This window comes from Neodiprion lecontei, chromosome 1 (assembly GCF_021901455.1).
Source record: "Neodiprion lecontei isolate iyNeoLeco1 chromosome 1, iyNeoLeco1.1, whole genome shotgun sequence".
Classification (NCBI taxonomy): Eukaryota; Metazoa; Arthropoda; class Insecta; order Hymenoptera; family Diprionidae; genus Neodiprion; species Neodiprion lecontei.
Genome location: NC_060260.1, coordinates 35630144 through 35654566, shown reverse-complemented (window position 1 = coordinate 35654566; position 24423 = coordinate 35630144). Strand labels below are relative to the sequence as shown.

Here is a 24423-nt window from a genome sequence, read left to right as displayed (position 1 = left end):
TGCTGAGACTTGGAATTAGGTATATACATGGCTGATGTCACATAATTTTTCCGATATGTTCCGCATACCGATCATTGTTATCTTCTAAGACCTCCGATGCAGCGTTGCGACGTTCGTAACGATCTTTTATCCGAGCGTATTTGAAACGAAATTTCACTTTAAGGAGACTGTGAAAGAAGGCGTGCGTCTGATACTTGCACAGGTAATAAATCCCGTGCGAATAGAACCGCTTCAAAGCCTTAATGAAAAGAAAAGATGAACGAGGAGAGAAAAAGTGGAAGAAGGGGGGAAAAAATTCAAGCACCTCTAATCCGAAAAGTTTCCCCCTAAAAAGTTGCGAGACCCTCCACGCAGTAGCGCTCTTAATCAATCCGGATTAAATTCGTCGCTTTGTTTCCATCCCGGATCCGTGGAATTCGCGACTCCCAACGTTCAGCAGACCGCAAAGATAATTGAGCTTATCCGCGCGTTATAGATTTTAAAATATTACTTCCACCCGCAGAACGTTGGCATTGCAGCTTTTACCCCGAGCCTTCGGTCTGCGAAACAATCTTGTGAACTTAGTTCAGATCTAAGGTAGAATATCGCCAATCGCCATTGAAAGATTATAAGCGTTTAATAACGCTCTAATACTCTGCGCGAGACTCAACCGAGACTCTTTGTTACACGTTATTACTATGATCCTTCTTTCACTTCACTTTTTCAACGTTATATTCTGATGATGCTCCGGAAAGAAAAGGGGTTTTATCCACCCAACTATTATACCTCGTTTATCGGAGGTTCCTAGTCGATCTATCGCCCCTCTAAAAGCCGCCATTTTTAATATAGCATTGCGGTTCGGTCGACTGGCCGCTTCGGTTGAGGATTTGACACACCGAACTACGCCGCAAAAATTTCTAATAACTTTCGGTAAACAAAATTTATGTCACATACTCCTGCATGCGAATTTTTTCCTCATGATCCTGGATCTGCGGCCAGATATAAGCTCGAGAGGAAAAAGTTTTTCGCTGTGCGATATCCCTTAAGCTCGTGTGTAAAAAATAATATTACTTCTTGGTTCCGGTTGCCGAGTTATAATCCTGAGGTTGACATTATTTTTTATTTTTTTTGTTTTTTCTCTTCCTCAATTTCTTCTCCTTTTATTTTTCCTCCCCGCAAGCTGCCGAGCGATATTACAGCGGTAAAAGAAACATCCAAATCTTGCTATGAAACATCTCTTGTTATGGGCTTAGAAGAATGAAGAAAAACATGTAGGAAATAAAACATTAGGGGGAAAAAACGGAGGTGAGGAGAGGAAAAAATCTCATTATCTCTGAGCCCCCGGATTTCTTGTTCCCTGCATATTTTCGTGCTCGCGTGATTTTTGCTTACCAAAAAGCTCGTAGCTGCGGCGCTGAATAATCGGCAAATGGTATGAGGTTCGAAATGGAAGCTGTCGAGATCAGGTCGATGTATGTGTACAGAACCAGCCCGCGTGCACACAGATATGAAAAATAAAAGGGGGAACATGCCGAAGAATACACGAAGCCCTGAACTCCTCGATCTAAAAAATTATTGCATTTTCATGCTTTATTGGAATCGCGAGATCGTTCTACGCATATAATTCGTAAATTGAGTTGCGGAAAAACGTAGATTTCATAGGTATAATAAGGTGGGACGTACTTTTTTATCGTACAGAAATTTCCCAGTAGTGGAGTAAAACGATGAAAAATAAGGTACCGTCGGTGAGACAATGCGAAGAGCTGGGTGAAGACGAGTAATTCAAAAAATACCGCGGCGGAAATGGAATTTTTTCAATGTCGGATTCTCGCGTCTCTGCTATCCTGTATTATTACACATTTCGCACAACTTTCCGCGAGGCTTCACGGTGAAAAAATGTTTGTAGCGTGTGTAAGTAAATTTTAACCGCAATGCGTGCACGTACCTATTTAGATATATAATTGCATGCTGACCTTACAAATATCTTAGGCTGATTGTATTTGCGATACGCGAGAAAGAAGAAGGACAGTGTGATGATCTCTGTTTGCGATGAACTTTGGAATCTATGTTAGTACAATTATGTACATATTAGATTTCTTCGAAAGCCTGTCGCGAAATGTCGTCACGTTCATATCAAGCCGATGAAAAGTCCGCGAGCTTTAATCTCTCTACGTGGAATTCTACGACGCGGTTACGCAGCTCCCTGGGTGTTATACTAATCAGCAGATTGGCGGTTAAACCGAGGTTCATAACAGAAATCTTCTTTAAATCTAAATATTTAGTCCCATTGACGTCTCTGCGTCGTAGGATAAATTTTCAAGCCTCTGAACAACGTTGAGCATTCATTTGGCTAAATCAATATTTCTGCATTACACACAACCGGCGAATTACGCCAACGCTATGAAGGTTCTGTTGATTTAAGAATAAGTTAGAAACGAAGTCAAAAGGTGCGCGAATATCATTGTTTTCTTCAAGCTGACGTAATAACATTTCTCCTGTATTAAATTTCTATCATACGGTTCATCGAACCCCATTTATCGATCGCCTTCTATGTATGTTTATAAAATAATTTCTTTTGATCGAAACATTACGCTTCGGGGGGATTTTTCTTCACTTTTTTTTTTGCCCAATGGTTCGCTTCATCTTAAAAAATGATCGTGTCATCCTGAGAAATAATTCATAATAACAGATTTGAATAAAAAATCTTTCACAGGTCGAATATCGGCCCTGCGTCATTCCGGGTAGCTCGTGGGAGTTGATGAGAGAATTTCTACAAGGTTTCCTCGGATCAGCTGTACCGAATCAAGCTCCTCAGTATTTACAAGTAAGATAAACGAAGATAATATATATACGACTCTCCTTTTTACGACTGGAATTTGAAAATAAACCCCTGGCAATTTATAACTACGGGATCAAGTGAATTGTTGTAATTTGTTTAAAACATGTTACAGAATCGAATGAATGAGATTTATCAACCTATGGATACCATACAGCAATATTTGGAGCATTTTGGACAGTACAGAAAATCTACCAGCGTCATATAAGCTACAGCCACTTATCGTCAAATACAGTGTTACAACATCCCAAAAAGACTTAATCTCTGTGTCTTATTCAACTTTATGATACTCATAATCGGGAGATTAAATAGAAATCCAAAAATCTTACCCGTCTTGTATGAATTTTTAACATAGATAATTATGCTCAGTATTAAAATCTATTGGTATGTCATCGCATTCACGAATAAAGAGTTTCGATCGGCATGTAAAAGCTTCATTGAATCAATAAGAAGAATTTATGAATGCTCAAGGCGTCTTCCAAGTTTTATTTTCAGGCAAGGGAACCTTGAAGAATAGTTCCAAAACTTTTGAAACGAGATTATGTTTCTTCCTAACCACACTGAAGTTGACAAACATATGTAACATTTATATACGAATTGATATTGTGATAAATAAGTAAGTTCCAGAAATTCCTGTCACATGCCTATAAGTTGTTTTCGATAATTTTTTGCATGTAATATATTTGACTTGTGCATACATAGTGATAATCAGCAGGTTATGATTAATCAGTTTCAGACACAGTAATTTCAAAAGTTTCTGATAACTCTTCTGAAAACGCGATTGAAAATAAAAATATCCATATGCATACTGATAATGTAGGTGCGCGTTTTTTTTGTAATTTTTCGTCCGCACATTACGCAATTTTCAGTCAAGGATATTGTGTACGAATCATCGATATAACGGCTATTGTATGTCAAAGAATTTCCCGCACGCATGCAAATGACTGAAGTAAGAATTGAGTGACAGAATTCTTTATTCGATCCATACGTTTCAAATATTTGTTTGACAATTATACGTAATTGAATTTTAATTTTGCGTTGGACACAGCTTTTGCTCCAAGGACGGAGTTCGAACCGATTGATATATTCCCGCTGATAATCTAGGGATATTTTGTCAAGTCGTTGCATGGCGTTGGCAGCGGTGCGCAATTCCAGGGGCTCCCAGTGGGCGACGTGCATAAAGATAACAGCGACGACGTAATGCTGGTCGCAAACATGTTGGCCGCGCTGTCATGGCCGGCTGATGATTGACAAACGTCAATTTTGTAGGAAAAGTGTGAACCGTGAGTCGACTAATTAAATTAGCGTAAAAATGGCCAATCCCGAGGCACCTGGTGTCGACGACGTTATAGCCGAGCCAGGAATCGAGCCTGGGGCTTCGGCCGAGACGATGCTAGTGACGACTGATAGTTTCGAGGAATACGAGCAGGAAATGAGCAACAGCATAGACGACAGGCAAATGAAGGAAAGCACGACTAGCACGATATCCGAACTCCAGGAGGACATTCGAGAGGCCCCGCCGACGCCAACGGCGGTCAGCCCCACGGAGCCAAAGCCTGAACCTCCCGACGATTTGGAGCTCGTGAGTCTCCTAACCTCTAACCTGACAGGAGGGGTCGAATTCAAATTGCTCAGTACGCAGATTTCCCATTTTTTAGGAGGACAACACGCAGCAGCTCAGTTTGAATAGTCTGGAAATTGACCCACTGAGGAACACGACGTGGCTAGCACAGAGAAAGCATATATTCATACTGAGCCAGGCGGGAAAACCCATTTACTCGAGGCACAGCTCCGAGGATAAACTCGTCACACTTATGGGCGTTATGCAGGCGTTAGTTTCATTCGTTCAAGCTGGTAACGACATGATCAGATCGGTCCACGCGGGCGATACTAATTTCGTTTTCGTTGTCAAAGGTCCACTTATCTTAGTCACTGTGTCTAAAACACTGGAAAGTGTGCCGCAGCTAGTTTTACAGCTAACGTGAGTTTATTGCAGAATTCATTCTTACAATATGCAATCCTTTATTACAGAGTCATGATACTTATTTTCCTCAAGATATCGGTATTTCTAATTATGTGTGAAAATAGAAATAAGTTTATTTTCTTTTTAATATCCCAGTTCATATTGTTCACTGACTGTTTTCATTGAACCCATTCAATAGACCTAAAATTTGCTTACAGATATGTGTATAATCAAATAGTTTCCGTCCTCACGCAATCTCAACTGACGAGGGTTTACGAACAGAGGCGAAACTTTGATTTGCGAAGATTATTGACAGGCAGCGAGAGGTTAATCGATCATTTGTTGAATTTTATGGATAAAGAGCCAGCCTTTTTTCTAGGTGCTATTAAGTGCTTGCCTTTGTTGCCCTCCATGAGGGATGCTATTAGTCAAACCATTGTTCAAACTTGTGGCAAAATTAAGGTGAGGAAGCACAGTGTTTGTGTACCTTGAGTGATTCAAAAACGTAACGTTCTATATTTGTCTCTCTTATCAAGCCTGTCTTTTATTATCATTTTGTTTGTAGTACTCCCTGTGTTGTAAATCTTCATTTTATTTCTTCTTCATTGTGTCATCTATACTTGCTTTGATTCTCCATCTTATCCAGCATTGCTATGGATAAAATAAAAATATCTATTTATCTACCTGTCTTATAGCAAAATTTATATAAAACTTACATGGGATAAAAATAACAATGAGCTCACTGATAAAAAAAATTTCAGAATCTGGTGTTTGCGATACTACTGGCTAATAATCAGCTGGTAACATTGGTCAGAATGAAAAAATATTTCATACACCCTGCTGACTTACATTTGATCCAAAATTTGGTCGCCAGCTCGGAGTCGTTCAAAACGGTAGAAAGCTGGACGCCAATATGTTTGCCCAAGTTTGATTCCAATGGGTTTATGCACGGTCATGTTTCGTACCTGGCAGAGGATTGCCAAGCTTGTTTATTACTTCTGACTGTCGACAAAGACGTGTTCTATTCTCTATCGGATGCCAAGCAAGTAAGCAAACTCTTATGAATTCATTGAAGAAGATGATCTATTATTGATTATCATATCTTGCTAATTTCTCATCAGAAAATAGTTGAGAAATTACGAAGGACAAATTGTTTGGAAGCAATCAATGAGTCAATGAACAAAGCATCCATCACAACAGCAGAAATTGGTTTACCTGAGATGCGACATGTCTTGTACAAATGTAAAAGTACGGCACAATTCTGGAGTCCTGGTTTTCAACCGCCATATACAACTGATGAAGAAATCGAACGGTAAATTTTTGTATTAAAAAAAAAATAATATGATTTTTAGCAGTGCGTTAATATTTTTATTATAAATTTCAGACTATTGGGACTCTATCAGTGCCTTCATCACAGACTGCATGCCCCAAATCGACCACTGAAGTTGATATTCCAACAATTGGACAAAGAAACAATGTTAGCTTGGGTAAGGTGTAAAATAATTTGTTTAAAGTATTTAAAACATTTGCTTCAATGATTACTAGTATCAATAACGCACTAGTATTAGTATGAATATTCATATTTCATTTGTGACAAGATTTGCAATTCAGCTCTGATTTTTTTCAGGTAACGTCAGGTTTCGAATTGTATTTGACTTTTGAACCACTGGTGACTAAACCAGATGCGATAAATTCTGTAAGCAAATTGCTGAAATGGATAAAGAAGGAAGAAGAAAGATTATTTATATTGAATTCACCAACGTTCTAGCAAGAATTTGAAATTATGGACAAAAAAGGCTCAAATGTCTCAGCTGTTGCACTGTAGTAACTGTAAATGTGCTGCAAGAAATTTTTTTTTCAAAGTTTTGGTATCGACGATGTATGAAAATTGTAAAAATTGGGAAGGAAGAAAGGTAATATAACGTAGAATGTATAATTTCAAAAGGCTATGACTAGGTACGTTAAGATTTAAGAAATGCAGCAAATCATGTTCAATTTGATTTCGGTTGATGGAAATATTTATTTTTGAGACGATTTCCTCCATCCGTATATTTGCGATCGAAAAACCTATTTTTGACGCATCCGAGAATTGTATTCCCTAGAAGCTCCCTAAATATAGGAGTCTTATACGTGACTAATTGCACGACTAATCGCCCATTCCTTCGTATCTTTAAGTGTATATTGTATACTATATTTTGCTCACTATTTATAATTATGAAATTTGAGATTTGGTAGTTACTTTATTACAAAGTAATACAAACTTAAAATATGTAAATATCGCATAAAATAGATGAAATATCGGTTATTTAGATATTACCGACTTATGCAATTCAGTGGCATTATGGCCATGTTAAGAAAATATTCTTTTATGATTATGCACTGTTTTTACCTTTGATATCTCGAAAATCCAAAAAGAATTTGCAATGCTATTGCAATGTTTTGAACCAATCTGTACATTCTAAAAAATGTATGAAACCGAATTTTTCAATGTCGGTTATTCGTATACAAGCATAAAACATGAAATGATCCACAATCTGTAGTACTAAATAGCTTTCCCAATTAATTCGATACCCGAGTATCGTGGATACTCACACTCCACTGAAACAATGTTCGAGTAAGCTACTATGTAGCAGTTAGTTAAAAAAATTATGTAATTTTAATATTATTAAACTGTAATTAGCTAAGTACAGTTATCGTTTTATTTTAAGCTCTGGCAACTTGAGAACAAAGATATAACAAAAAACATATGTATGAAATGATGTATTTCAAATCATTTTTATGCTAATTACAGAATCTTTCGCTAGAATGATGAATCCCTTTTCAATATTGTTATGACACAGAATTCTTTTAATGATCAAGGTGTACAAGTTGATCTCGTTAGTCATACAAATATGAAGTTACTTACAGAAATGACAATTTGGTATTAATTTTTCATTGTAAATTTGTATTCTCTCATAGTGAGGTGTGTTAGTGCCTAGGCCGCTCTCGTTCTCTCCGACGATCTCGATCTCTTTCTTTCTCCCTGTCGTCCCTTCTGTGCCTATCCTTATCACGATCTTTATCTTTGTGTGATGATGAGGAATACAGTTTAGGAGATTTGCTTCGTTTACGTTCCCTCCTGTCTCTTTCCCGCTCCCTACTTCTGGACCGCCGTTTCTCCCTTTCTACTTTTTTCTCAGGGCGAGCATGTCTCTTTTCTCGATCCCTGTGACGCTCTCTTTCAAAGTCTTCTGTACGTTTACGAACTTCCTCCTTTACTACGGGCACATCTTCGTCATCTGAAGACTCAATTCCCTCATCCATGTCGTCCTCGAGTGCGGATATTTTTCCCTCTGAAACAATTAAATCATTTGTTTATCACTTCCAATTAATGGTAATATAGATGAGGGAATTATAAACGTCTTAAGTTTGAATAAAATTAAGTGTTCATAAAGTAGTAACCTATTTCATTATTTTCTTCTAGAACATGGCGCTTCTGTATTCTGGGTAAAATAACATCGCACGATCTTTCCTCTCTGAGTAGCTCATCAATGAATTCGTCCATATGGATCAATTCATATTGACCCTGCTTATTCTGTCGTCTCAATTTTCTATTATCGTTGAATAGAGGTTCCAAATATTTGTAGCAATCAACAGAGGTGCCAGTTAGTCGCATGTACAAAGCTCCTAAGGCACGTACATACTTAAATTCTTCATTTTTGATGAATTCGACTATGATATCCTTTTCTGGTTGGATTTGAAGCATTTTCAGAATCAAACAGAGGAATGGCGTTGGCTTTACATTGCCGCCAAACACTCCCCCGATATATCTAAAACAGAAAAATAAGTAGTTAATTCATGTGTTATCTATAAAAGTTTTGATTCTTTTTCATATAATTAAGCCAAATTAGGAGACGCGTGAACCTTATGATTCAACAAATATAAACAAACAAAACCTGTTGTGTCAAAATGTAGGTTAGGAATGTAACTGCACTCACTTTAACTCCATCGCTTTGTCGACCAAAAGTTCGGCGGTTAACGCAAAACATTCTTCTTTCCAATATTTCGAATCGTATATTCGTGATCTGATTATTTTTTCTACTAAATATTGTGGATTTGTACCGCGAATAGACTTCGCGTCTTTTACCGTGCGGTTCGCCATTTTTGAAGTTCAGAATTTACATTTGTCACTAGGACGAGGAACTAGGACTGTAACTTACCATTGGAAATAATATGGAATTCATCTATTAGAATTGAGTATGAAAAAACGAATTGGAAAAAGTTTACACATGTATGTTTTCACTGAAATGATATCCTTACAAAATTTTATTAATTGTCAGAACAAATTTATATCATCACCGCAGAAGTCTACACGTTCGGTTTCGACGAATCGACGGTCGCGGCGCTGAGCCAAAGTATTTCTTTCTCGTTTCCCTTTCCGGTGAGTGAGATGTCTGTTTTGACAATAATAAATAATTTTATATCAATCATCCGTGCAATCCTAAGAATTGGTGCAAGAATATGATCAATAAATATCACGATTACTTTAATGGAAGCTTTAGAGCTACTCTTCATTTTTTATTTATTCGAAGTTCGACATTTTATGACGATTTAAGTCGCGGCTAACCTTAAAACTTCCAGGCCCTAGCTGCTCAGTCAGGTGACATTATTTTTCTTTTACAGGTACACGTGAGAATACCCAGAAATGGCAAAGTCAAAGAATCACACAAATCACAATCAGAGTAAGTAGATTCTTTTACTATCAGAAATACTCTATCAATAAATCTTACATAGCTGTATCAAAGATTCAAATGCAGGTTAATATTTCCCTTTATCTGTGCTAACCGTGTCAAGACATTAGGTTAATGAAGTTCGAATTATCCACTTTAATCTTATCATTTAACCAATTACCTTAGGCACTTGAAAGAATTCTGGGATTATTGATTTCTAAAATCTGGTGGATTTAAAAAATTTGTCTATGCAAGTGTTAATATCTCATTGTGTGTTTGCGTCGAACAGGGGTAATTTTTTATATATCCTATGCGTCAATTACAGGCAGAAAAGCTCATCGCAATGGAATTAAAAAGCCAAAGAAGTACAGACACGAATCTACCCTTGGTGTAAGTTACATTTATTCTATACACCCATATACTTTCAATTTAGTTTCCTCGATTTATATTTCCATCGGCTTCTATTATGAGTTGACTACGATTGTCTACTCCTAATTATAGCTGTATCATCATTCATATCACTGTGGATTTATGAATTGTGTATTAGCCGTATGATGCACAAAATATGTATAATCGTAAACTTCAATAACCAGTCATTCTATGTATGACATATACATACAGACAACTATCAGTGAATGTGTTGATAAATAGTAAAGAGCAATATTACATTTAAACTGTAGATGATAGATGAGATGTTATCACACAAAAATTTCACTGAAAGCCGCTAATTGTATTCATTTCAAACATTGCAGATGGATTTGAAATTCCTGCGTAACCAGCGTTTTGCTAAGAAGCACAATTTGAAGCCTAAGGCACAGCTCACGAGAGCAGCTGAACGCAAGGCTGTCCGTGAAGCCAAGAAATAAACTTCTGTCTATTCTCATGTACTTCTTAAAATAAAAATTTTAAACTAATTTACTTTGCATATACATTTTTAGTTTCAATATTATAAATAAATTAGAAAATTTAATGTGGTGTAGTGCTATACGTAGCGGATTTGAAAAGCTTAACATGGCAATGAAATTTCTGTCCCATAAAAAATATGAATGGGTGTGTAAGAGCTGTGCTAGTGATAAAATGATTTGATAGGTTCAAGTGAAGAATGTCGGGTTAAAATGAATTCAAAAAGAAATTATTCATCAATGATGCGTGATTGAATACACCAATAGTGTTACTGAATACTGTTAGGAAATCAAATTGGAAATTCTAATTTAATTCCATCCACAAACTCCTCATTCAGAGCGAAAGGTCAGTTTCAACCAAGGTTTCTTTTCTTCCAATTACATACTGATTTGAATGTGAAAAGCTTCTGAAAGTTGAAAAAATTGAATATCCCAGAATGTATTGTGATCCCGTGAGTTTGAAATCAATAAAATCAATTCTCTATTATAATCTTTTTCAATAAAACTGCACCAAGTTGTGGCGACGGTATTTTCACAGCTGCCAAATTGCGCGTGAGCAACAATCAGCAACGCATTTCAACCAACGGTTGCGTCGACTTATATAGAGCGCGGGGGACGGGATGCTTCGAACAGTTCGAATCGACCGCCATAACGATTGACACGCGGCATGCATGAGCCAATGAAAATCCTTGTCTTGAAAAACTTTCATATTGTAGGCGTTCTGATTGGTTGTTGTTCTAAGGTTATGTCGACGCCGCGCAGTTCCTGCGGCACAGATTTGAACCTTAAACTTTCTATTCCCCTCCCCCCCAAATCGGGGAGCGGAGCGCCGACGCATTATTAGTAGAATGACGTCATCAGTGTTGTGCGTGTAGAAGGCACGTATCGTATCGTTAGCGTGAATCGTACATCTAGTGGCGGTTGTTTGATAGCTGACCAGTATTTTTCTACCTATGAAGTAAACTAATGAGATTAGATGTGTTCGTTATTCTGTACATACTGTAGCTTATGTACTCGTGTTATTTAAGTTTATTTTATGTGAACATTTTTTCTGTGAAGTACACGCGATAATACGGTGTTTTATGTACCCGTAATACCAGCGACACCGCGACTCTCCTGCACTTCGGGATAAGCTTGGTAAGTTGTCTATTTTTAGATATTCTGTAGTCGATTTACGTGGAACTCGTAGTAGTATTACGGGTGGCGGGCAGCTGCTGTTGTTCGTGCTGCATACGTATATGTACACGCTATTCTTCCCCTTCGTTTGAATTCAGTCATGTCTTACGCATCTGCCTACCGTACCTACTTCCTCGGAGTATAAGAAATATCCTTAATATTTCCGAGACCGTTCCACACCTTTCACTCCGAGCGTGTTGTAATTTCTTACGTTTATGTTATGTCTGAGATTTTTTCGAATACCACGAAAATTTACTGCGTCTACTGAAAAAGAAAACAAATGAATGCATGAAATTTTATTCGTTGTAGGTATTATCACCGTCTAAATGAGAAAAAAAACATTTGAAAAATTCAACAGTAACAATGAAATAAAATTCTTCTTGATTGACAACATTGTCGGTCATTTCGATTTCCCACAGGTATTTTTTATGCCTAATTGTTGCAACCTTTACTAGACCTTAATTCTAAGTCTGAGCGGTATTTTTGTTTTCCTCATAAACAAATACCCAGTTGATGACTAAGTGGCAGAACCAAAGTACAGTGCTTTATAATGTTATGTGGTGTCACTTAGAAATTTCATCAAACCCACTTAGCATGGCTGGAGACATGAATGAGAAAATGAGAATTGGGTATCTGCATGATTTTTATATTTCTTGAATTTTGATGTTTTTCGATTCTATAAATTTTTTTAGAATTTTTGAAAAAAAAATATTTTGTTTTTGTTTATAAATATTTAAATAATTTAATAAATAAAAGTGGTCCTAAATCACATAAAAGTCACGTGACATAAAACGGAATGTGATTGGTTTGACGTCATTGTGCTGCTACTGGCGCGTTTATTTGAATTCACAAAGAGTAATGTACAATATTTTCTAGCGCTAAAAAAATTTTAAGTAAGTTTTTTAAACTTTAAGTTTGATACATTGTATAATTAATGTCAGACTTCGGTGAAAATAATTAAAATAGAAATCAATTTTTGTGTGGTGTTTTTTTTTTTTTAACTCACACGGATAATTGTGTGGAGGTTATGATCACGTCAATGTTATTATACTAAGAATGTTAAGCAAGCATTAGTTTGAGTATTTTTACAAGTTGGTACTATACACCAACAAAAATCGTTTTTTAATGACATATTAAATAATTTAATAACTTTAGTTTATAATAAACAGCACTATCAGACGTTCTTTTCATCAATCACAACACAGAGCAACAGCTGATTACACGTACGGCGTGCTTACAGGAGAACTTGCGCTAAAAATTTCAAAAAAATTCAGCATTGTGACGTCACATACGCGAGATGGAGCTACTTATTCATTTAAATATTGCCTTTTTTTTATTTATTAAATTATTTAAATACTTATAAACAAAAACAAAATATTTTTTTTTCAAAAATTCTAAAAAAATTTATAGAATCGAAAAACATCAAAAGTTAAGAAATATAAAAATCATGCAAATACCCAATTTTGCATGCATGCTTTATCAATACATATACGAAGGGGTATGTGAGTATCAATTGCTAAGCCGGTGAAGCGAGCTTGTTTAATATCCCTCTGGGGTGTTCAGTATTATTTTGTATTTTTATGCTTCTTATGATCTAATAATAACTCGAGAAGTGAAATAACTTAATTATTGATAGCTAATAAAGTAGTAGTAATTATTATTTATCGCCTTTCACCGCGATAGAGATAACAATGGGGAAACGAAGGGTCGTGCATAATTGCCATGTTATTGAAAGTTCTGAACGTAATTTTTGTAGCCAAGAAACTCGTTAGAAGCAAGCAAAACCCTAACGCTCCTAGAGAGGCCAGTAATAGAAATCATTACGTAAAAGAGAAGCGGACCTTAGAGTCAGACACTCTTAGCATGTGATTTCGAATCGTATATTCGTGATCTGATTATTTTTTCTACTAAATATTGTGGATTTGTACCGCGAATAGACTTCGCGTCTTTTACCGTGCGGTTCGCCATTTTTGAAGTTCAGAATTTACATTTGTCACTAGGACGAGGAACTAGGACTGTAACTTACCATTGGAAATAATATGGAATTCATCTATTAGAATTGAGTATGAAAAAACGAATTGGAAAAAGTTTACACATGTATGTTTTCACTGAAATGATATCCTTATCAATTCGTAAATCCTTACAAAATTTTATTAATTGTCAGAACAAATTTATATCATCACCGCAGAAGTCTACACGTTCGGTTTCGACGAATCGACGGTCGCGGCGCTGAGCCAGTATTCCCAACCGTCACATAATTATAGTAGATGTCACATAAATATGAACTTCGTACTATGTAACATAGAACTTTCATTATGTGACGGAAATCTACTATAATTTGGAAATTTGTATAAAAAGAAGTTTTTTTTTGTAATACAAAAATTGGCGGGACAAAATTCTTTAATACTTTTCGAAAAAAAAAGATTTTTAATACTTTTCAAAAGAAACGTATTCAAATCTTTTCGCGCTAGGCAAAAAATTGTCAGCGCCATTCACCATAATGTGGTTTTTAATTTTAACCACATTATTGCGGAGGGCGCTAACATGCACGGTTCGGGCTCAGGCGCGTTGGTGTTGATTTGAGCGCCCCGTTTCCCGCTTCCCGCCAGTTCCTGCCGTCATTCCTAGTGTGTACAAAAATAATTCAAATAAGTACCTTCTGGTCATTCGTACAATTAAATGTAAGTACGCACGCGTATTGTAATGGATAGGGATAATATACTTCTAAAAATAATATTCCGTGATTTTATTGCATTATTAACATTTTCAAAAAAGTACTATAATTTTTTGTTCGGTACTATAATGCTACGGCCCTGGTCACATAGCCCCCCACGGACGGGTTGGGAACACTGCGCTGAGCCCAAGTATTTCTTTCTCGTTTCCCTTTCCGGTGAGTGAGATGTCTGTTTTGACAATAATAAATAATTTTATATCGATCATCCGTGCAATCCTAAGAATTGGTGCAAGAATATGATCAATAAATATCACGATTACTTTAATGGAGGCCTTAGAGCTACTCTTCATTTTTTATTTATTCGAAGTTCGACATTTTATGACGATTTAAGTCGCGGCTAACCTTAAAACTTCCAGGCCCTAGCTGCTCAGTCAGGTAACATTATTTTTCTTTTACAGATACACGTGAGAATACCCAGAAATGGCAAAGTCAAAGAATCACACAAATCACAATCAGAGTAAGTAGATTCTTTTACTATCAGAAATACTCTATCAATAAATCTTACATAGCTGTATCAAAGATTCAAATGCAGGTTAATATTTCCCTTTATCTGTGCTAACCGTGTCAAGACATTAGGTTAATGAAGTTCGAATTATCCACTTTAATCTTATCATTTAACCAATTACCTTAGGCACTTGAAAGAATTCTGGGATTATTGATTTCTAAAATCTGGTGGATTTAAAAAATTTGTCTATGCAAGTGTTAATATCTCATTGTGTGTTTGCGTCGAACAGGGGTAATTTTTTATATATCCTATGCGTCAATTACAGGCAGAAAAGCTCATCGCAATGGAATTAAAAAGCCAAAGAAGTACAGACACGAATCTACCCTTGGTGTAAGTTACATTTATTCTATACACCCATATACTTTCAATTTAGTTTCCTCGATTTATATTTCCATCGGCTTCTATTATGAGTTGACTACGATTGTCTACTCCTAATTATAGCTGTATCATCATTCATATCACTGTGGATTTATGAATTGTGTATTAGCCGTATGATGCACAAAATATGTATAATCGTAAACTTCAATAACCAGTCATTCTATGTATGACATATACATACAGACAACTATCAGTGAATGTGTTGATAAATAGTAAAGAGCAATATTACATTTAAACTGTAGATGATAGATGAGATGTTATCACACAAAAATTTCACTGAAAGCCGCTAATTGTATTCATTTCAAACATTGCAGATGGATTTGAAATTCCTGCGTAACCAGCGTTTTGCTAAGAAGCACAATTTGAAGCCTAAGGCACAGCTCACGAGAGCAGCTGAACGCAAGGCTGTCCGTGAAGCCAAGAAATAAACTTCTGTCTATTCTCATGTACTTCTTAAAATAAAAATTTTAAACTAATTTACTTTGCATATACATTTTTAGTTTCAATATTATAAATAAATTAGAAAATTTAATGTGGTGTAGTGCTATACGTAGCGGATTTGAAAAGCTTAACATGGCAATGAAATTTCTGTCCCATAAAAAATATGAATGGGTGTGTAAGAGCTGTGCTAGTGATAAAATGATTTGATAGGTTCAAGTGAAGAATGTCGGGTTAAAATGAATTCAAAAAGAAATTATTCATCAATGATGCGTGATTGAATACACCAATAGTGTTACTGAATACTGTTAGGAAATCAAATTGGAAATTCTAATTTAATTCCATCCACAAACTCCTCATTCAGAGCGAAAGGTCAGTTTCAACCAAGGTTTCTTTTCTTCCAATTACATACTGATTTGAATGTGAAAAGCTTCTGAAAGTTGAAAAAATTGAATATCCCAGAATGTATTGTGATCCCGTGAGTTTGAAATCAATAAAATCAATTCTCTATTATAATCTTTTTCAATAAAACTGCACCAAGTTGTGGCGACGGTATTTTCACAGCTGCCAAATTGCGCGTGAGCAACAATCAGCAACGCATTTCAACCAACGGTTGCGTCGACTTATATAGAGCGCGGGGGACGGGATGCTTCGAACAGTTCGAATCGACCGCCATAACGATTGACACGCGGCATGCATGAGCCAATGAAAATCCTTGTCTTGAAAAACTTTCATATTGTAGGCGTTCTGATTGGTTGTTGTTCTAAGGTTATGTCGACGCCGCGCAGTTCCTGCGGCACAGATTTGAACCTTAAACTTTCTATTCCCCTCCCCCCCAAATCGGGGAGCGGAGCGCCGACGCATTATTAGTAGAATGACGTCATCAGTGTTGTGCGTGTAGAAGGCACGTATCGTATCGTTAGCGTGAATCGTACATCTAGTGGCGGTTGTTTGATAGCTGACCAGTATTTTTCTACCTATGAAGTAAACTAATGAGATTAGATGTGTTCGTTATTCTGTACATACTGTAGCTTATGTACTCGTGTTATTTAAGTTTATTTTATGTGAACATTTTTTCTGTGAAGTACACGCGATAATACGGTGTTTTATGTACCCGTAATACCAGCGACACCGCGACTCTCCTGCACTTCGGGATAAGCTTGGTAAGTTGTCTATTTTTAGATATTCTGTAGTCGATTTACGTGGAACTCGTAGTAGTATTACGGGTGGCGGGCAGCTGCTGTTGTTCGTGCTGCATACGTATATGTACACGCTATTCTTCCCCTTCGTTTGAATTCAGTCATGTCTTACGCATCTGCCTACCGTACCTACTTCCTCGGAGTATAAGAAATATCCTTAATATTTCCGAGACCGTTCCACACCTTTCACTCCGAGCGTGTTGTAATTTCTTACGTTTATGTTATGTCTGAGATTTTTTCGAATACCACGAAAATTTACTGCGTCTACTGAAAAAGAAAACAAATGAATGCATGAAATTTTATTCGTTGTAGGTATTATCACCGTCTAAATGAGAAAAAAAACATTTGAAAAATTCAACAGTAACAATGAAATAAAATTCTTCTTGATTGACAACATTGTCGGTCATTTCGATTTCCCACAGGTATTTTTTATGCCTAATTGTTGCAACCTTTACTAGACCTTAATTCTAAGTCTGAGCGGTATTTTTGTTTTCCTCATAAACAAATACCCAGTTGATGACTAAGTGGCAGAACCAAAGTACAGTGCTTTATAATGTTATGTGGTGTCACTTAGAAATTTCATCAAACCCACTTAGCATGGCTGGAGACATGAATGAGAAAATGAGAATTGGGTATCTGCATGATTTTTATATTTCTTGAATTTTGATGTTTTTCGATTCTATAAATTTTTTTAGAATTTTTGAAAAAAAAATATTTTGTTTTTGTTTATAAATATTTAAATAATTTAATAAATAAAAGTGGTCCTAAATCACATAAAAGTCACGTGACATAAAACGGAATGTGATTGGTTTGACGTCATTGTGCTGCTACTGGCGCGTTTATTTGAATTCACAAAGAGTAATGTACAATATTTTCTAGCGCTAAAAAAATTTTAAGTAAGTTTTTTAAACTTTAAGTTTGATACATTGTATAATTAATGTCAGACTTCGGTGAAAATAATTAAAATAGAAATCAATTTTTGTGTGGTGTTTTTTTTTTTTTAACTCACACGGATAATTGTGTGGAGGTTATGATCACGTCAATGTTATTATACTAAGAATGTTAAGCAAGCATTAGTTTGAGTATTTTTACAAGTTGGTACTATACACCAACAAAAATCGTTTTTTAATGACATATTAAATAATTTAATAACTTTAGTTTATAATAAACAGCACTATCAGACGTTCTTTTCATCAATCACAACACAGAGCAACAGCTGATTACACGTACGGCGTGCTTACAGGAGAACTTGCGCTAAAAATTTCAAAAAAATTCAGCATTGTGACGTCACATACGCGAGATGGAGCTACTTATTCATTTAAATATTGCCTTTTTTTTATTTATTAAATTATTTAAATACTTATAAACAAAAACAAAATATTTTTTTTTCAAAAATTCTAAAAAAATTTATAGAATCGAAAAACATCAAAAGTTAAGAAATATAAAAATCATGCAAATACCCAATTTTGCATGCATGCTTTATCAATACATATACGAAGGGGTATGTGAGTATCAATTGCTAAGCCGGTGAAGCGAGCTTGTTTAATATCCCTCTGGGGTGTTCAGTATTATTTTGTATTTTTATGCTTCTTATGATCTAATAATAACTCGAGAAGTGAAATAACTTAATTATTGATAGCTAATAAAGTAGTAGTAATTATTATTTATCGCCTTTCACCGCGATAGAGATAACAATGGGGAAACGAAGGGTCGTGCATAATTGCCATGTTATTGAAAGTTCTGAACGTAATTTTTGTAGCCAAGAAACTCGTTAGAAGCAAGCAAAACCCTAACGCTCCTAGAGAGGCCAGTAATAGAAATCATTACGTAAAAGAGAAGCGGACCTTAGAGTCAGACACTCTTAGCATGTGATTTCGAATCGTATATTCGTGATCTGATTATTTTTTCTACTAAATATTGTGGATTTGTACCGCGAATAGACTTCGCGTCTTTTACCGTGCGGTTCGCCATTTTTGAAGTTCAGAATTTACATTTGTCACTAGGACGAGGAACTAGGACTGTAACTTACCATTGGAAATAATATGGAATTCATCTATTAGAATTGAGTATGAAAAAACGAATTGGAAAAAGTTTACACATGTATGTTTTCACTGAAATGATATCCTTATCAATTCGTAAATCCTTACAAAATTTTATTAATTGTCAGAACAAATTTATATCATCACCGCAGAAGTCTACACGTTCGGTTTCGACGAATCGACGGTCGCGGCGCTGAGCCAGTATTCCCAACCGTCACATAATTATAGTAGATGTCACATAAATATGAACTTCGTACTATGTAACATAGAACTTTCATTATGTGACGGAAATCTACTATAATTTGGAAATTTGTATAAAAAGAAGTTTTTTTTTGTAATACAAAAATTGGCGGGACAAAATTCTTTAATACTTTTCGAAAAAAAAAGATTTTTAATACTTTTCAAAAGAAACGTATTCAAATCTTTTCGCGCTAGGCAAAAAATTGTCAGCGCCATTCACCATAATGTGGTTTTTAATTTTAACCACATTATTGCGGAGGGCGCTAACATGCACGGTTCGGGCTCAGGCGCGTTGGTGTTGATTTGAGCGCCCCGTTTCCCGCTTCCCGCCAGTTCCTGCCGTCATTCCTAGTGTGTACAAAAATAATTCAAATAAGTACCTTCTGGTCATTCGTACAATTAAATGTAAGTACGCACGCGTATTGTAATGGATAGGGATAATATACTTCTAAAAATAATATTCCGTGATTTTATTGCATTATTAACATTTTCAAAAAAGTACTATAATTTTTTGTTCGGTACTATAATGCTACGGCCCTGGTCACATAGCCCCCCACGGACGGGTTGGGAACACTGCGCTGAGCCCAAGTATTTCTTTCTCGTTTCCCTTTCCGGTGAGTGAGATGTCTGTTTTGACAATAATAAATAATTTTATATCGATCATCCGTGCAATCCTAAGAATTGGTGCAAGAATATGATCAATAAATATCACGATTACTTTAATGGAGGCCTTAGAGCTACTCTTCATTTTTTATTTATTCGAAGTTCGACATTTTATGACGATTTAAGTCGCGGCTAACCTTAAAACTTCCAGGCCCTAGCTGCTCAGTCAGGTAACATTATTTTTCTTTTACAGATACACGTGAGAATACCCAGAAATGGCAAAGTCAAAGAATCACACAAATCACAATCAGAGTAAGTAGATTCTTTTACTATCAGAAATACTCTATCAATAAATCTTACATAGCTGTATCAAAGATTCAAATGCAGGTTAATATTTCCCTTTATCTGTGCTAACCGTGTCAAGACATTAGGTTAATGAAGTTCGAATTATCCACTTTAATCTTATCATTTAACCAATTACCTTAGGCACTTGAAAGAATTCTGGGATTATTGATTTCTAAAATCTGGTGGATTTAAAAAATTTGTCTATGCAAGTGTTAATATCTCATTGTGTGTTTGCGTCGAACAGGGGTAATTTTTTATATATCCTATGCGTCAATTACAGGCAGAAAAGCTCATCGCAATGGAATTAAAAAGCCAAAGAAGTACAGACACGAATCTACCCTTGGTGTAAGTTACATTTATTCTATACACCCATATACTTTCAATTTAGTTTCCTCGATTTATATTTCCATCGGCTTCTATTATGAGTTGACTACGATTGTCTACTCCTAATTATAGCTGTATCATCATTCATATCACTGTGGATTTATGAATTGTGTATTAGCCGTATGATGCACAAAATATGTATAATCGTAAACTTCAATAACCAGTCATTCTATGTATGACATATACATACAGACAACTATCAGTGAATGTGTTGATAAATAGTAAAGAGCAATATTACATTTAAACTGTAGATGATAGATGAGATGTTATCACACAAAAATTTCACTGAAAGCCGCTAATTGTATTCATTTCAAACATTGCAGATGGATTTGAAATTCCTGCGTAACCAGCGTTTTGCTAAGAAGCACAATTTGAAGCCTAAGGCACAGCTCACGAGAGCAGCTGAACGCAAGGCTGTCCGTGAAGCCAAGAAATAAACTTCTGTCTATTCTCATGTACTTCTTAAAATAAAAATTTTAAACTAATTTACTTTGCATATACATTTTTAGTTTCAATATTATAAATAAATTAGAAAATTTAATGTGGTGTAGTGCTATACGTAGCGGATTTGAAAAGCTTAACATGGCAATGAAATTTCTGTCCCATAAAAAATATGAATGGGTGTGTAAGAGCTGTGCTAGTGATAAAATGATTTGATAGGTTCAAGTGAAGAATGTCGGGTTAAAATGAATTCAAAAAGAAATTATTCATCAATGATGCGTGATTGAATACACCAATAGTGTTACTGAATACTGTTAGGAAATCAAATTGGAAATTCTAATTTAATTCCATCCACAAACTCCTCATTCAGAGCGAAAGGTCAGTTTCAACCAAGGTTTCTTTTCTTCCAATTACATACTGATTTGAATGTGAAAAGCTTCTGAAAGTTGAAAAAATTGAATATCCCAGAATGTATTGTGATCCCGTGAGTTTGAAATCAATAAAATCAATTCTCTATTATAATCTTTTTCAATAAAACTGCACCAAGTTGTGGCGACGGTATTTTCACAGCTGCCAAATTGCGCGTGAGCAACAATCAGCAACGCATTTCAACCAACGGTTGCGTCGACTTATATAGAGCGCGGGGGACGGGATGCTTCGAACAGTTCGAATCGACCGCCATAACGATTGACACGCGGCATGCATGAGCCAATGAAAATCCTTGTCTTGAAAAACTTTCATATTGTAGGCGTTCTGATTGGTTGTTGTTCTAAGGTTATGTCGACGCCGCGCAGTTCCTGCGGCACAGATTTGAACCTTAAACTTTCTATTCCCCTCCCCCCCAAATCGGGGAGCGGAGCGCCGACGCATTATTAGTAGAATGACGTCATCAGTGTTGTGCGTGTAGAAGGCACGTATCGTATCGTTAGCGTGAATCGTACATCTAGTGGCGGTTGTTTGATAGCTGACCAGTATTTTTCTACCTATGAAGTAAACTAATGAGATTAGATGTGTTCGTTATTCTGTACATACTGTAGCTTATGTACTCGTGTTATTTAAGTTTATTTTATGTGAACATTTTTTCTGTGAAGTACACGCGATAATACGGTGTTTTATGTACCCGTAATACCAGCGACACCGCGACTCTCCTGCACTTCGGGATAAGCTTGGTAAGTTGTCTATTTTTAGATATTCTGTAGTCGATTTACGTGGAACTCGTAGTAGTATTACGGGTGGCGGGCAGCTGCTGTTGTTCGTGCTGCATACGTATATGTACACGCTATTCTTCCCCTTCGTTTGAATTCAGTCATGTCTTACGCATCTGCCTACCGTACCTACTTCCTCGGAGTATAAGAAATATCCTTAATATTTCCGAGACCGTTCCACACCTTTCACTCCGAGCGTGTTGTAATTTCTTACGTTTATGTTATGTCTGAGATTTTTTCGAATACCACGAAAATTTACTGCGTCTACTGAAAAAGAAAACAAATGAATGCATGAAATTTTATTCGTTGTAGGTATTATCACCGTCTAAATGAGAAAAAAAACATTTGAAAAATTCAACAGTAACAATGAAATAAAATTCTTCTTGATTGACAACATTGTCGGTCATTTCGATTTCCCACAGGTATTTTTTATGCCTAATTGTTGCAACCTTTACTAGACCTTAATTCTAAGTCTGAGCGGTATTTTTGTTTTCCTCATAAACAAATACCCAGTTGATGACTAAGTGGCAGAACCAAAGTACAGTGCTTTATAATGTTATGTGGTGTCACTTAGAAATTTCATCAAACCCACTTAGCATGGCTGGAGACATGAATGAGAAAATGAGAATTGGGTATCTGCATGATTTTTATATTTCTTGAATTTTGATGTTTTTCGATTCTATAAATTTTTTTAGAATTTTTGAAAAAAAAATATTTTGTTTTTGTTTATAAATATTTAAATAATTTAATAAATAAAAGTGGTCCTAAATCACATAAAAGTCACGTGACATAAAACGGAATGTGATTGGTTTGACGTCATTGTGCTGCTACTGGCGCGTTTATTTGAATTCACAAAGAGTAATGTACAATATTTTCTAGCGCTAAAAAAATTTTAAGTAAGTTTTTTAAACTTTAAGTTTGATACATTGTATAATTAATGTCAGACTTCGGTGAAAATAATTAAAATAGAAATCAATTTTTGTGTGGTGTTTTTTTTTTTTTAACTCACACGGATAATTGTGTGGAGGTTATGATCACGTCAATGTTATTATACTAAGAATGTTAAGCAAGCATTAGTTTGAGTATTTTTACAAGTTGGTACTATACACCAACAAAAATCGTTTTTTAATGACATATTAAATAATTTAATAACTTTAGTTTATAATAAACAGCACTATCAGACGTTCTTTTCATCAATCACAACACAGAGCAACAGCTGATTACACGTACGGCGTGCTTACAGGAGAACTTGCGCTAAAAATTTCAAAAAAATTCAGCATTGTGACGTCACATACGCGAGATGGAGCTACTTATTCATTTAAATATTGCCTTTTTTTTATTTATTAAATTATTTAAATACTTATAAACAAAAACAAAATATTTTTTTTTCAAAAATTCTAAAAAAATTTATAGAATCGAAAAACATCAAAAGTTAAGAAATATAAAAATCATGCAAATACCCAATTTTGCATGCATGCTTTATCAATACATATACGAAGGGGTATGTGAGTATCAATTGCTAAGCCGGTGAAGCGAGCTTGTTTAATATCCCTCTGGGGTGTTCAGTATTATTTTGTATTTTTATGCTTCTTATGATCTAATAATAACTCGAGAAGTGAAATAACTTAATTATTGATAGCTAATAAAGTAGTAGTAATTATTATTTATCGCCTTTCACCGCGATAGAGATAACAATGGGGAAACGAAGGGTCGTGCATAATTGCCATGTTATTGAAAGTTCTGAACGTAATTTTTGTAGCCAAGAAACTCGTTAGAAGCAAGCAAAACCCTAACGCTCCTAGAGAGGCCAGTAATAGAAATCATTACGTAAAAGAGAAGCGGACCTTAGAGTCAGACACTCTTAGCATGTGATTTCGAATCGTATATTCGTGATCTGATTATTTTTTCTACTAAATATTGTGGATTTGTACCGCGAATAGACTTCGCGTCTTTTACCGTGCGGTTCGCCATTTTTGAAGTTCAGAATTTACATTTGTCACTAGGACGAGGAACTAGGACTGTAACTTACCATTGGAAATAATATGGAATTCATCTATTAGAATTGAGTATGAAAAAACGAATTGGAAAAAGTTTACACATGTATGTTTTCACTGAAATGATATCCTTATCAATTCGTAAATCCTTACAAAATTTTATTAATTGTCAGAACAAATTTATATCATCACCGCAGAAGTCTACACGTTCGGTTTCGACGAATCGACGGTCGCGGCGCTGAGCCAGTATTCCCAACCGTCACATAATTATAGTAGATGTCACATAAATATGAACTTCGTACTATGTAACATAGAACTTTCATTATGTGACGGAAATCTACTATAATTTGGAA

The 24423-nt window shown here is 35.6% G+C and overlaps 3 protein-coding genes and 2 long non-coding RNA genes across 5 annotated transcripts in view; 4 read left to right on the top strand and 1 right to left on the bottom strand.

Moving 5' to 3' along the window:
• The window catches only part of LOC107228093 (mediator of RNA polymerase II transcription subunit 20), an 89411-nt gene extending 85803 nt beyond the window's left edge, over positions 1–3608 (top strand). The window contains exons 4-5 of the mRNA XM_046735516.1: positions 2693–2803; positions 2931–3608. Of these exons, the coding sequence (XP_046591472.1) occupies positions 2693–2803; positions 2931–3023 (204 nt within the window). The 3' untranslated portion in view covers positions 3024–3608. The remainder of the gene's footprint in view (positions 1–2692; positions 2804–2930) is intronic.
• A 387-nt stretch (positions 3609–3995) lies between these two features.
• On the top strand, positions 3996–7584 carry LOC107228118 (vacuolar fusion protein MON1 homolog A). Its single transcript, XM_015669490.2, has 7 exons — positions 3996–4397; positions 4474–4796; positions 4997–5240; positions 5540–5824; positions 5900–6090; positions 6163–6265; positions 6406–7584. Exons 1-7 carry the CDS (start codon positions 4128–4130, stop codon positions 6544–6546), a joined length of 1557 nt encoding a protein of 518 aa, XP_015524976.1. The 5' UTR covers positions 3996–4127; the 3' UTR covers positions 6547–7584.
• Positions 6638–9070, bottom strand: LOC107228099 (pre-mRNA-splicing factor 38A). The gene is made up of 3 exons (XM_015669467.2): positions 8756–9070; positions 8220–8587; positions 6638–8110 (listed from the first exon to the last, which is right to left on the bottom strand). The coding sequence occupies exons 1-3, from the start codon at positions 8917–8919 to the stop codon at positions 7746–7748; spliced, it is 897 nt and encodes a 298-aa protein (XP_015524953.1). The 5' UTR covers positions 8920–9070; the 3' UTR covers positions 6638–7745.
• Positions 9071–11004: 1934 nt separating this feature from the next.
• LOC124296654 lies at positions 11005–14757 on the top strand. Its single transcript, XR_006906435.1, has 2 exons — positions 11005–11526; positions 14698–14757. It is a non-coding gene; the product is annotated as an uncharacterized LOC124296654 (long non-coding RNA).
• A 1504-nt stretch (positions 14758–16261) lies between these two features.
• LOC124296653 lies at positions 16262–20014 on the top strand. The gene is made up of 2 exons (XR_006906434.1): positions 16262–16783; positions 19955–20014. It is a non-coding gene; the product is annotated as an uncharacterized LOC124296653 (long non-coding RNA).
• Positions 20015–24423: the final 4409 nt, after the last annotated feature.